The sequence below is a fragment of the Conger conger genome, chromosome 15, assembly GCF_963514075.1.
Source record: "Conger conger chromosome 15, fConCon1.1, whole genome shotgun sequence".
In the NCBI taxonomy this organism is placed as follows: domain Eukaryota; kingdom Metazoa; phylum Chordata; class Actinopteri; order Anguilliformes; family Congridae; genus Conger; species Conger conger.
This window is the reverse complement of record NC_083774.1, coordinates 31,696,315-31,709,811: the sequence shown is the minus strand read 5'-3', so window position 1 is coordinate 31,709,811 and position 13,497 is coordinate 31,696,315. Positions and strand designations below refer to the sequence as shown.

The window sequence follows — 13,497 nt, the reverse complement described above, 5'->3', positions numbered from 1 at the left end:
TGGAGGTACAGGTGGAGGGTCAGCCACTGCTACCTGTGTGACACGTATACCTGGAGGTACAGGTGGAGGGTCAGCCACTGCTACCTGTGTGACACGTATACCTGGAGGTACAGGTGGAGGGTCAGCCACTGCTACCTGTGTGACACGTATACCTGGAGGTACAGGTGGAGGGTCAGCCACTGCTACCTGTGTGACACGTATACCTGGAGGTACAGGTGGAGGGTCAGCCACTGTTACCTGTGTGACACGTAGGTCTGTTTTATTTGTAACACTAGGTTAAATACATGAGTTGGTGTCACTCATCCCGGTAGGAGAGTTGCGAATCTCCGATAGCCCGGAGTTCTATACTGGAGATCTTTGTGGCTGTTTGTGTATTTATCCCACTTCCCCTTAGGTCTCCCACACTGGCGGTAGAGCCGTGAAGCGTTTTGTAGCTGTGTCAATATTAATGTATGTTTGCTGTTAGTGTGGTTTTGCACGGTGTTTGGAATTTGCCCCGCTTGGTTGGAGAGCTCTGCGACTTTCGGTGGCCAGGGGTTTCTGTGTTTGATACCCGCATGGCTGTTCGTGTGCACTTTCTTGCCAATGTATAAATAATTCTGTTTTGTCATTGGAGTTAGGGGCATAATGTTGTTTTGGGTATTCTAGCCTTGGTATAAGCATCCTGCTTCGGTTGTTGAAGCGGGGTTAATGTGTTTCATGGGTTCCCGTCTCTTTTTAAAGTAATCCTGCTTCATCAGTGAACTAAATGTGTTAAGGTTGTTTTGTGTATTCTAGTACCAGTATTCCTGCTGTGGAATCAGACTGGATGTCCAGTATGTCTTCAATTATCACGTTACCGTTCCGGTCCTAGGTAAGCCATAACGCAGTTGGGAGCATGGGTAGGTGTCTCTCTTGAGCTAGAGATGTACCTATGTCCTACTCGCCTTGTCTTACGACCACCATAATCTGTAGGACGTAAGGCTGAGTTTACCCTGCTGTTTCCTGTTTCCTTGCTCGATTCAGATTAAACTTCTCGACTGTTTTGATAGGTTGTTTTATTGGTTGGGTAATTCCCGGGGAGTTATTGAATCCCTTTCTTGTTTCCCCCTTCCTCCTCTGGGGTGCATCCATTGTCTTGAGGGATGCCCCCAGAAAATATCAGTGGTTATCTCACATCTTGTGAGTAACTTTTAGAACCCAACTCAGTCATGTTTGGTCCTCTGACCCCACTCCCTTACAGTAGTTCCTTTAGACTAAGGTTAGCTAAAGTTAAACTAACTAAGATTCTATTGCAAATTTCACTTCGTTTGATTTTATCTACAATAATTGTTAGGCCCTGCGACCCTGTTCAGGATAAGTGGGTTAGGATAATGAATGAATGAATGAATAATTGTTAGGGGGTGTGGTTTTCCAAAACGAAATGAGATTACGAAATAAAAAACATTGAAACATGGGATTAAATGTATTGAAATAAATGTATATAGTTTTCCCATATGTTTAAATATAAAATATAGTTCATTATCCATGCTGTTTATTACATACAGCCTTTTTTCTACATTTGTTATTAAGGGTGCCCACTGTAGTGAAGTCGTCACATGACTATCATTGCTACAGGAAGTATGGCCCCAGATCTGTTGAGGTCTGACTGTGTGGGTTCTGAGACCAGGCCCAGTATGAAAAATGTATCAAAATGTAGTAAATTGTATGTGGCAGTCACTTTTGGCCAAATCAGCTTACAGTGCATTAAAGTGGATGAAAATGCATTTAATATGAGAAAGAATTGCACTACAGCTAAATACTTTATATACTGCAACTGGCACTGTCAAGACAAACGGAGAGAAGCGACTTACATTTAAAAAAAAGAAAAATAAACATTGGGCTGTAGTCTAAGAGGGTGGGTTCATACCCTGCTGAAAAAAACAGCTGGTAGCTGGTTGACAAGTTCAGACCAGCTCCAGCTCAACAAGGTTTAGCTGGTTGACCTGTTCAGACCAGCTCCCAGCTCAACATGGTTTAGCTGGTTGACCTGTTCAGACCAGCTCCCAGCTCAACATGGTTTAGCTGGTTGACCTGTTCAGACCAGCTCCCAGCTCGACATGGCTTAGCTGGTTGACCAGTTCAGACCATCTCCCAGCTCGACATGGTTTAGCTGGTTGACCAGTTCGGACCAGCTTCCAGCTCGACATGGTTTAGCTGGTTCACCAGTTCGGACCAGCTTCCAGCTTGACATGCTTTGACCAGCTCAAGCTATGTTTGGAAACAACTTTTAGCTGGTTGACTATCTCATACCCAGCTATATCAGTTTATGACCAGCCCAATTTTCAAGCTGATCAAGCTGTTATAGCTGGATTTTACACCAGGGTAGACATTTGTAGAATAGACCCTCTGAGTCTGCTTTGGTGTGTGGCTGGGAAATGTAGTTGCACGATCAGGGGGCAAAGAGACAGCAGGAGGAGCTGGAGACAGGCTGTTGAACAGAGAGGTCTGGTTAGAGGAGCTGGAGACGGGGTGCTGAACGGAGAGGTCTGGTTAGAGTGTGTGGTATAATCACTGCAGAAGGAGCTGGACACAGGCTGCTGAACGGAGAGGTCTGGTTAGAGTGTGAGGTATAATCACAGCAGAAGGAGCTGGAGACAGGCTGCTGAACGGAGAGGTCTGGTTAGAGGAGCTGGAGACAGGGTGCTGAACGGAGAGGTCTGGTTAGAGGAGCTGGAGACGGGGTGCTGAACGGAGAGGTCTGGTTAGAGTGTGTGGTATAATCACTGCAGAAGGAGCTGGACACAGGCTGCTGAACGGAGAGGTCTGGTTAGAGTGTGAGGTATAATCACAGCAGAAGGAGCTGGAGACAGGCTGCTGAACGGAGAGGTCTGGTTAGAGGAGCTGGAGACAGGGTGCTGAACGGAGAGGTCTGGTTAGAGGAGCTGGAGACAGGGTGCTGAACGGAGAGGTGTGGTTAGAGTGTGAGGTGTAGTCACTGCCTGAGGACAGGAAGGGGCAGTGCCGCAGCTCCACATGCCAGGATGCCTTTGGACCGTGGGCAGGCTCTGGCAGCCAGTGGTTAGCCGTTTGTCCGGAAGTGATACTCACCAGCTGGTCTCTCTGTAGGCCGGTGAGGACGGAGATTTCCTCACCATCTTTGTCAAACAGCCTCCGAGCCGCCCGGAGGAGGCCCAGAGCCTCTCCACACCTGGGAGAGAGCCAACTCGTTATTCTCCTAAAATAGGGCTGCCAGATTAAGAATTAGTCAAAACCGCACTCAGTGAAGCTTGATCAGGAGCGGGGTGGGGGGCAATCTGGACCGATGGCAAACTTTGTGGGGTGAGGGGTCCGGGTTTCGAACTGGGGGTGGTCGCGAATCAAGGTGGACCGGGCACCTGGCAATCCTATCCCTATAAGACCCAGCAATTCATTTTTGTGGGACTGGAGTGGTAGCTATTGAAACAGAACGTGGACCAGGTGGCGATTCAAACAAAAACAGAACCGGCAAAAATTCTGCTCAAAAACCGGGCACTTGGGCCAGCCAATTCATTTTTGTCCCCCTATAGGGGACAGGTGTCTCGGCAGTAAAGGCCTGGGGAAACATGACGGCGGTGGGGGAACTGCAATAATGCCATTTAATCACAAGAGCACAATAGGTCCTAATAGGTCCTCTGAGTAACTGCTGCACTTGTCAAAAACAAATTCATATCTAAAAAAACGGGTGGAAGGAGGGAAATAACAGCAGTGAAAGCAGACAGAGTGGAAACGAAAGAGCCATAACGGGAGTATTATGGGGTGAAGATGCAAGATGATGTCAGCCATGAAGCAGTGCCCTCTTTAAAGGACTCAATGAAACAGTATCCAGTATAATAGGGCACTGTATTGAGCAGTGCACTGCTTTTTCAGGGTCCCGCTGCACATTCCTGTGAGAGGTCTACATAATATTAACACGGCGTTACCTTTCGAGAAACTGCTGGAACTGCAGCTTGTGAATTTTTATGGAGCTGTCGTCTTCTTGTGCCAGGCAGTCTCCTCTGTCTGTCTGTGGCTTCTTCCTGGGATTGCACAATGACAGGTGGTGTATTATAGTGTATGGTGTATTATATAGTGGTGTAGTATAGTGTATGGTGTATTATATAGTGGTGTAGTATAGTATATGGTGTATTATATAGTGTTGTATTATAGTGTATGGTGTATTATATAGTGGTGTATTATAGTGTATGGTCTATTATATGGTGTGTCTGTTTATGTTCCACACACACGAACACGTACACAAACATGTACGTGCACACACAGATAGGCACACAGAATTTCTTACAAATATCTTGTGAACAATTTTATTCATAGACTGCTTTTCTTGCATTGTGGACAAAGCACTTCATACTATAAAAGTGTAAATAAAAGATTAAACAAAGACAATAAAAATGGAATGAAACAGTCACATGAATATTTAAATTCACATTTTATAATTTGTTACATAAGGTTGAAAGCAAATTTAAATTAGAAGTCTTTAATTAGAAGTTTTCCATAAAAATAACCATATGTCTCCTCTTGATTTGTGACTTGAATGGTGAAGTCTTTTTCTGAGTAACTAAGGTGTGGGTATACGTATGCTTTTTTACGAAAAGTGAAGTAAAAATTTAAATTCAAAAAGTCACGGGAAGCAAGTGCTGTGTGCTGTCTAACTCTCCGCTAGATCTTCAATTAAGCGGTTTGATACTAGTCTTCCCCCAAAATGACCCAGTGTAAATATGCTGATCAGCCAATCCCTGAGCCAGTGGTGTGACAGGAGGAAAATGTCAGCAACGCGTCTGCTCATCTGTAAACCGAGACCGGGTCTGACTTTATTTACCCCGCTTAGAGCAGGCCCCGGTAGAATGAGTTAATTACAAAGTACAAATGAAATGTATGCATCAAAAATTCCAATTTCAGGCTTGACTTTACCTGAAAGATTAATTCTGTGTGCTTGTGTGGTGGGGTGGGGGGTTAGCTTTTTACCCTCAATAGATCAGTGGATAATACAGACATTTGCAACTCATTGCTCAAATGCACGCAATGCTGGTCTGATGAACCAAACTTGCTGAAATGATTTAATTCAGATCTCTCGCATTTAAATTTTCCTGGAATAAAGGTGTGTGTGTGTGTGTGTGTGTGTGTGTGTGTGTGAGGAGGACTAATGAGCTGGATCTATGGATTGTATGTTGAAGACTTTGTACACTTCTCCTAAATGATCCCCACAGTTCAGCATAGTCAGGTTTCTTAACCGCCAGCTTTGTGTAAAGTTGACCTCGACGGTATAAATAGATGTTCGGTTTAGGTTTGTTCCTCTGCACCCAGAAGCCCAGCCGTTTAATGTAAGGTATGCATTGGCTCTCACTGCGTTTAGATGTCACGTCATTGACTCTCACTGTGTTTAGATGTCACGTCATTGACTCTCAATGTGTTTAGATGTCATGTCATTGGCTCTCACTGGGCCTCATTTATCAATATTTTCCGACGTCTGTGTGCAAATGTATGTGTGATTGGAAATTAGCGCCGGATTTATGAAACTGGAGTAGACACAGCCTTTTTTTGCATCTGCATGTGTATGTTGATAAGTACAAATCAATCATAAACAGAAAGCATGTGCACAAACTTAAAATTAGCATAAATTGACACCCCTAAAATACGTTATAAGGACCACAAAATTCAATTTCAGGCAATTTAAGAAATATACTTGTTTCTGAGTCCAATGTTCGTCCAGTCCCGCTCCAGTCTTCCTGTCTGCCTTACCTGTCATCGTCCAAGCCCTGCTCCAACCCTCCTACCTCCAGTACCTGTCTCTCGCCCTTCTACCCTCCTGCTCCATAGCCCCCCACAGCCTGTTTTCAAATTTTGCCATGCCTTCTCCTTATTGCTCTGGTTGCTTGGACTCTGACCCTTTGCTACCCAGGAGGGTGACAGTGATATGTTTTCATTGTCCTGTGCCAAGAAGCTGAGGACGGAAAGCACCTGAATGTTCTGGAATTGGACAGGAACGGCATGTGGATCTTATGGGTGCTGGCTCCTGGGTGCTGCACAAAGTCAGAAGGTGTCTGGGCAGCTGGAACCATTTTTATATGGTTTTATAAGGTCTATGGTCAGAACTAATTTGTGAGCCTCACTAAAGAAATCGGGATTCATTGAAGATGTGCATGTTCCGAAGTAGGCTATGCCAATGCGCCAATTCTTTGAATAAAGCAATAAATGTAAATGTAATGTAAAGAGAGGTTAGCCATAGAAATTAAGGTCTAAGCTATGACTTGTACACCCTAAACTAACCCTAAACGTAAACTTTGTTTACGTGTTTTATGGAATTCATATTCACCTTCAAATAAGCATTAATTAAAGACATGGATACAAAAAAAAACTGTCAACGCATGTTTGATAAATCCAGTGGACTTTGTTAGTTTGGCTCTGGTCACATAAATTTGAACACGGATTTCTGAAAATATTGCTAAATGAGGCTCACTGTGTTTAGATGTCAGATGATTGGTTCTCATTGTGTTTAGATGTCAGGTGATTGGCTCTCACTGTGTTTAGATGTCAGGTGATTGGCTCACACTGTGTTTAGATGTCAGGTGATTGGCTCTCACTGTGTTTAGATGTCAGATGATTGGTTCTCATTGTGTTTAGATGTCAGGTGATTGGCTCTCACTGTGTTTAGATGTCAGGTGATTGGCTCACACTGTGTTTAGATGTCAGGTGATTTGCTCTCAGTGTGTTTAGATGTCAGGTGATTGGCTCTCAGTGTGTTTAGATGTCAGGTGATTGGTTCTCAGTGTGTTTAGATGTCAGGTGATTGGCTCACACTGTGTTTAGATGTCAGGTGATTGGCTCTCACTGTGTTTAGATGTCAGGTGATTGGCTCACACTGTGTTTAGATGTCAGGTGATTGGCTCACACTGTGCTTAGATGTCAGGTGATTGGCTCTCAGTGTGTTTAGATGTCAGGTGACAGGCTCTCACCGTGTTTTGAGCATGTTGGTTGTGTCAGGTGCTGTCACGGTCACAGCCTGGGTGTGGCCGCCCTGCTGCCCATTCCTCAGCACCCTCAGCCTCATGGGTCCGGAGTCCAGCACCCTCCTGCTCGAGTCAGTCAGAGGCGGAGCACATGGAACCAGCGCGCCCTCTAGAGGCCAGCTCAGGTCCTGCGATCCAGGGAAATAAAAGTTAATATCTGCAACTTCATTTCTTCTCTTTTTAAAAACAATGGGCCTTTTATTTTGCCCATTTTATCCATTATTCTCCAGTTTTAAGAGCAAATACCTTTTACCAATAAAAGAAAAAGGAAGTGATGCAATTTAGGAGTAGAAACAGCTTCCTGTTCGTGCCGATAGCAAAAGCAGCTTGTGCTGAAGTAGAGGTTGGTCACACTGTCTCACACACCAACCAACCAAAAGATCATCTTTCACATGCTGTCTCAGTGATGGATGAACACTCAGCAATCAAGTTACAAGTTTTTCCATCAATAATTAATTTTATTTTGACATACGGTATATTTAGTGCGTTGTAGGTTTAATTTTAAATGTATAAAATTGACATTTCTGCTCATCAATCTACACTCAATACCCCAAAAAGTGAAAACATGTTTTCAGACATTCTTGAAAATTTATTTTCAGTACATTGTAGTAGCCTCTTTGGCAGGAATTACAGCTTCAAGTATTCTTGGGTAAGTGTCTACAAGCTTTGCATGCCTGGATTTGGGCACTTTATCCCATTCTTCCCGGCAGAAAATCCTCTCAATCTCCGTCAGATTGGATTGGAAATGTCAGAGAACTGCCATCTTCAGGTCTCTTCACAGATTTTCTATTGGGTTTAAGTCTGGGCTTTGGCTGGGCTACACAAGGACAGTCAGTGACTTGTCCCGAAGCTGTATGCTTTAGGTCATTGTCGTGCTGAAATGTGAACCGTAGCACCCAGTCCGAGGTTTCACTTTGGAGCAGGTTTTCCCAGAACTTCTCTGTATTTGGCTGCATTCATCCTTCTCACAACTCTGGCCAGTCTCCCTGTCCTTGCTGCCGAGAAGCACCCCTACAGCATGACGCTGCCACCACCTTACCATAGAGATGGTATTGACAGGTGATGAGCAGTGCTTGGTGTTCGCCAGACATTGTGCTTGGAATTCTGCCCAACTGCCCATTTTTTGTCTCATCAGGCCAGATAATCTTTAAATGCCACTTGATAAACTCCAAGTGGGTTGCCACATGCCTTTTACTCAAGGGTGGCTTCGGTCCAGCCACTCTACCATAAAGGCCTGATTGATGGAGTGCTACTGAGATGGTCGACCTTCCGGCAGGTTCTCCCATCTCTGCAGAGGACTTCCAAAGCTTCTTCCATTTCATAATCGTTGAGGCCACTGTACTCCTGGGAACACTCAAAGCTTTAGAAATGATTTCATACCCTTGCTCTGATCTAGCTTTGACAAACAGGTGGTTCTCCAGGAGGCGGTGGAGCACTTGACGAACGTGACTGATGTGTTCCTCCAGGGTGGCAGGTAAGCTAAGGATGTTGTCAAGGTAACCAAACACGAACCTGAAGCCAGAGTCTGCCCAAGAGAAGCCAGAGTCTGCCCAAAACCCAAAACCAAAAACCCAAAACCCAAAACCCAAAACCCAAAACCCAAAACCACAGGAACGAGAGGACACTTTATGTAGAAGGAAATCTCTTCCCGGTGGTTGCCAGACATCTGCAGCCGAACAGGGGAAGTGACGGCGTCGACTGCGGCCAAGGGGGTGCCAGTGAGCGCGTTGGTGCGGAGAGCTTGGGGGGTCGGGACTCCCAGCCGAAGGGCCAGAGTAGGGCAGATCAGGTTGGTGTCGGCTCCGGAGTCGATTAGGACTCGCACTTGGTGGGGGCTGTTCCAGGAGATGTCGGTGAGTATTGTGGATCTGGAGATTGAGGGGGATTGATCCATGTCAGGACCCCCTCCTTCACTGATGGGCTTGTCTTTAAACGGACAGTTATTGACACGGTGACCGGGTCCACCACAGTACAGGCAGAGGTGCTGCAGTACCTGCCTCTCTTTCTCCTGTAGTGAGAGACAGGTTCAGCCCACTTGCATGGGCTCAAGTTCTGGTTCAGGAGAGCCTCTGGGGTTTGGATGCCTGGCACGAGGGACCGGATGAGACTAGAGATGGTCAGGTGGTGAAAAGTCAGTAAAATGTTTGATTCTTGTGCTCTGAGGGTGAAGCTGTTTTCCAGAACCATACAGGCAGGACACACAACCACCGGCAGGTCATGCCTTAGGTCAGTGGTTGGGGTGGCTTGTAGCGTAGTGGTTAAGGTACATGACTGGGACCTGCAAGGTTGGTGGTTTGATCCACAGTGTAGCCACAATAAGTTCCGCACAGCCGTTGGGCCCTTGAGCAAGGCCCTTAACCCTGCATTGCTCCAGGGGAGCTTAATCTAGTCAACTGTACGTCGCTCTGGATAAGAGCATCTGCCAAATGTCTTTAATGTAATGGTTCTCAGACTCCCTCCTGGGGCCCCCCTGTGTTTGCTGGTTTTCATTGCAACCGCAATCGTAATCCTAAAGATTGCAATTATGGTGGGAACATAACATAACATAATCTAAGGTAATGGTGAGAACAGGCCATTCAGCCCAGCAAAGCTTGCCTTTTCCGACTAAGTGTACCTACTGTTTAGTTTGCCTAAAAGCTAAATAGTATCTAACACCGAGATAAATAGTATCTAACACCGGAACAAAAACTAACATATACAGAGGGGCCCAAGGACTGAGTTTGGAAACCACTGCCTTATGTGATCGCAAAACTCAATAAACCATTGCATTGTGTTTTGCTAATTTCACTTTAATCATCAAAATGCATCAAAATGAAACTATGAAACATTTGAAATGCAAATCTCACAGTACAGGTGAGTTTATTTTAATCTTTCAAATTCCTGAAAAAAAAATAAAAGCAATTCTGAAGAGCTGAGTGGAGAAATCAGTTTCATTCATTCATCCATTATCCTAACCTGCTTATCCTGAACAGGGTCGCAGGGGGGCTGGAGCCTATCCCAGCATACATTGGGCGAAAGGCAGGAATACACCCTGGACAGGTCGCCAGTCCATCGCAGGGCACACATACCATTCACTAACACACTCATACTTATGGGCAATTTAGACTCTCCAATCAGCCTAACCTGCATGTTAGGACTGTGGGAGGAAACCGGAGTACCCAGAGGAAACCCACGCAAACACGGGGAGAACATGCAAACTCCACCCAGAGAGGCCCCGGCCGATGAACCCAGGACCTCCTTGCTGTGAGGCGGCAGTGCTACCCACTGCTCCATCCGTGCCGCCCGAAATCAGTTGGTTTTCTAAATTATTTTACGTGTGACCGTGAGTTTGCGTAGGGTAAATTTTCACACTATTTTCACACATTGTATTTGTGGAACAGGGTCTCGCCCGGCTTCTCTACGGCTTTCTTGTCGTTGAAAACGTGAATGTGCTATTGCCAGCATTGTTATTCTGAGCTTCTCCTCAAAGATAACATTCAGACGCCTGACTGCACTGTGATCGCCTTCGACATGATTACATTGCGATGCCTCCAAAAGAAGATTTCCTGGATCAATGAAACGGTTTATTGGATGAGTCCATTAAATTTAGCACCTGCTTCGGGCTGAGAAGCGCTTCTGGGGCGTGCTGTAGGACATCTTCATTAATTCACAGTGTCTTGTAAACACTGCGGTTGTGATCCGAACAGAAAATTCCCCTCATTAATCCGCTGTGGTCCCGTGGTCTCCTCCACGTGGTTGTGGGAGAAGGATGCCACCCATGTAAATAACCAGAATTTGTTTGCGACAGATGCAGCAAGGAGCTGTCTCTCTGTATCTTGAGAGTGAATTGCGCTGGTTGCAGGTCTAATTAATAAATACTAAGTCAGTGTTCTTGAACTCCATTGCTTTCAGTTAGCAGTAGTGATTGTGACATCAGCATTAGAATGTTCAGTTAAGAACATTCTAATCACATATTCGGACGTCACAGCCTGACCTCATCTGGCTGTTACCAGGACAGCACTGCAGTCACACTGTGATATTTCTCCTGCCATGGCTGAACATGAACAGGGCTGTGATCGGTCGGTATTGGGATGGGATACCCCCTCCCCTGGATAATAAGAGGTAAACTCTCAGCGTGACTGTGGGGACACTGTGCTGCAGGAGACAAGGCCCTCAGATGAGATGTTAAATTGAGGTTGCAGGCGACTGTGGCCAGTAAGAATTCTCCTGGTACAGGAAAGGCATAAGGTGTCTTGCAGTCCTGATACAATTACAAATCTGGGTATCTCAGTTTTGGATCTATGATTCTTCGAAGTAACTGACAGAATGTGTCCCTCCCTCTCCACTGTGTGCTGAAAGTGTGGCACTCCAGCTGGTTGCTATGCACTGCAGCATGTCAATCAACCAGTCTGCCAATAGTGCAGCTCTTTAGGGGATGCAGCAGAACCGAGTATCCACATGATGATATTATTCTCTGAATAATTATCAGGAATAAAATTGACCCTCAGTCTTTCGCATTTTAGCTCTTCTACACATAAACCCTGGGAAAGTATTGGGTTGAAACTGTATTTTAGAGTGATTCAAAATGTGAAAGCCTCAAAGCATCCTGTCAGCGTATGGCTGTCAGCCTGTGGTGATGGCATCAGTTGTATTTCATGTAATTATAGAACATAAAACATGATACTGATCATCCTGAATGAAGTTAGTTAAAGCAGCAAATGGGAAATATGCATGCGGTCAGGGTGTGGTCAGGTGCGGTCAGGGTGATTTCAGGATTCGGTTATGGTACCGTCAGGGTGTGGTCAGGGTGAGGTCATGGTACAATCAGGGTGTGGTCAGGGTGAGGTCATGGTACAATCGGGGTGTGGTCAGGGTGAGGTCATGGTATGGTCAGGGTGCGGTTACAGGGTTCACCTGGTTGAGTTCTCCATCCGGCAAGGTGGGCCACATGTAGGTGAGCTTGTTCCACAGCGGGTTCTGCACCTTGGAGCGTTTCCACTGAGCGGACCGCCCCACTCCCTCCTGTCTGATGGCCCACCTGTCCATGAGGGAATAGCAGGTCAGCTTAACAGCCACACCAGACACCACACACACACCACCCACACCACACACACACCACACAGACACCACAAACACCACACACACACCACACAGACAACACACAGACACCACACACACCACACAGACACCACACACACACCACACAGACACCACACACACACCACACACACACCACACAGACACCACACACACACCACACAGGCACCACACAGACACCATGAAACACAAGTTAGAGCAGAACTAGCTTCCGCCACATGGCACATAGGTGAGTGAAACAGGCGGGAGGTCGATTTGACTGACATGAGGAGGGGGAAGAATCTTCACCACTGCGTGAAAGTACACTGATTGGAGGGGAATGGAAATTGACAGACATTTCATCAACGTACACGCCCACTGGTATACAATGACATAAAATCTCAATTCAAGTGCATGTTTACTTTAAGCTATAACAAATTGCGCACATTGAAGAAAAAGTTAAAGGAGCACTGTCATGCTTTTTTTGACTTGCGCTTATTTGGACTAAATGCTTGAATGATTTGTGACGGCATTTTTAAAATCACCGTCATTGTAGCCGTTTCCTAGATATGGGGCAAAACTTATCAAAACAAACACATCTAGTAAGGTCCCTGGACATGTTTGGCTTGACTCTTCAGCCTGTGTAACCCAGAAGGGAACGGGCACTCAAACTCCACCCTTGAATGCAGAGATTGGTTTATGGGCAGCCACCCATCCAGGCGATCACATGACACTCCCAGGAAAATACGGTAACGTTAGCGTACAGATATCACGGAACCTAACCTGGCTAGCCTGGGCGATATGAGGACGGCTCTGACTTTGCCGAGTTACGGCTCCACTGCAGCCATCGCCATCATCAATAAACCCGACAGCCGACTGTTGTGTTTTGCTTGCTCACTTTACATTGGATGTCAACAGCTATGATGCTTTCACTCATTAGATTAAGCAACAATGCTCTGGTTCAGTTGTAACCAGGTAATTTTGGTAGCTAGCCCCAGTCTCTCATAATTCTAACTAGCTAGCTAAATTACAGACTACAATGACGTAGCCATAGCTTCCCAATTTATAATTAGTATGGAGTTAAATGAGAAAAAACAAGCAGAACAACCACATTTCTCAATAAAATCAATTCACTATCTGGGAATGAATTTGCGCGTCAACCATCGAGAAATGAACCTCTGTCATTCTCTAACTTTGACGCTGTCGTTGAATGTGACACAATGGCTACAGTAGAGCCGCTGTCATTAATTACAACGGATTAATTACCTCAGCTTCCGATGGCTGATGGTGATTGCTGACGTTGATGGCTGCAGTGGAGCTGTGCCCTTAGAGGACGTGCTTTTCGATTTTTACGAATAAATACAACCTTACAGTTTTGAGCCGGAATTTACAGAGGAAGAATCGTGTGAGCGAGAGAGACAGACAGCGAGGGACGAGGCAG

The 13,497-nt window shown here is 45.7% G+C and overlaps 1 protein-coding gene across 1 annotated transcript in view; it reads right to left on the bottom strand.

Annotated features, from left to right (window-relative positions):
- The window catches only part of LOC133111107 (doublecortin domain-containing protein 1-like), an 87,758-nt gene that overhangs the window by 20,402 nt on the left and 53,859 nt on the right, over window positions 1-13,497 (bottom strand). Inside the window, exons 12-15 of the mRNA XM_061221262.1 lie at window positions 11,895-12,018; window positions 6,948-7,129; window positions 3,921-4,016; window positions 3,070-3,169 (exon numbers count right to left, since the gene is read on the bottom strand). Coding sequence (XP_061077246.1) covers window positions 3,070-3,169; window positions 3,921-4,016; window positions 6,948-7,129; window positions 11,895-12,018 — 502 coding nt within the window. The remainder of the gene's footprint in view (window positions 1-3,069; window positions 3,170-3,920; window positions 4,017-6,947; window positions 7,130-11,894; window positions 12,019-13,497) is intronic.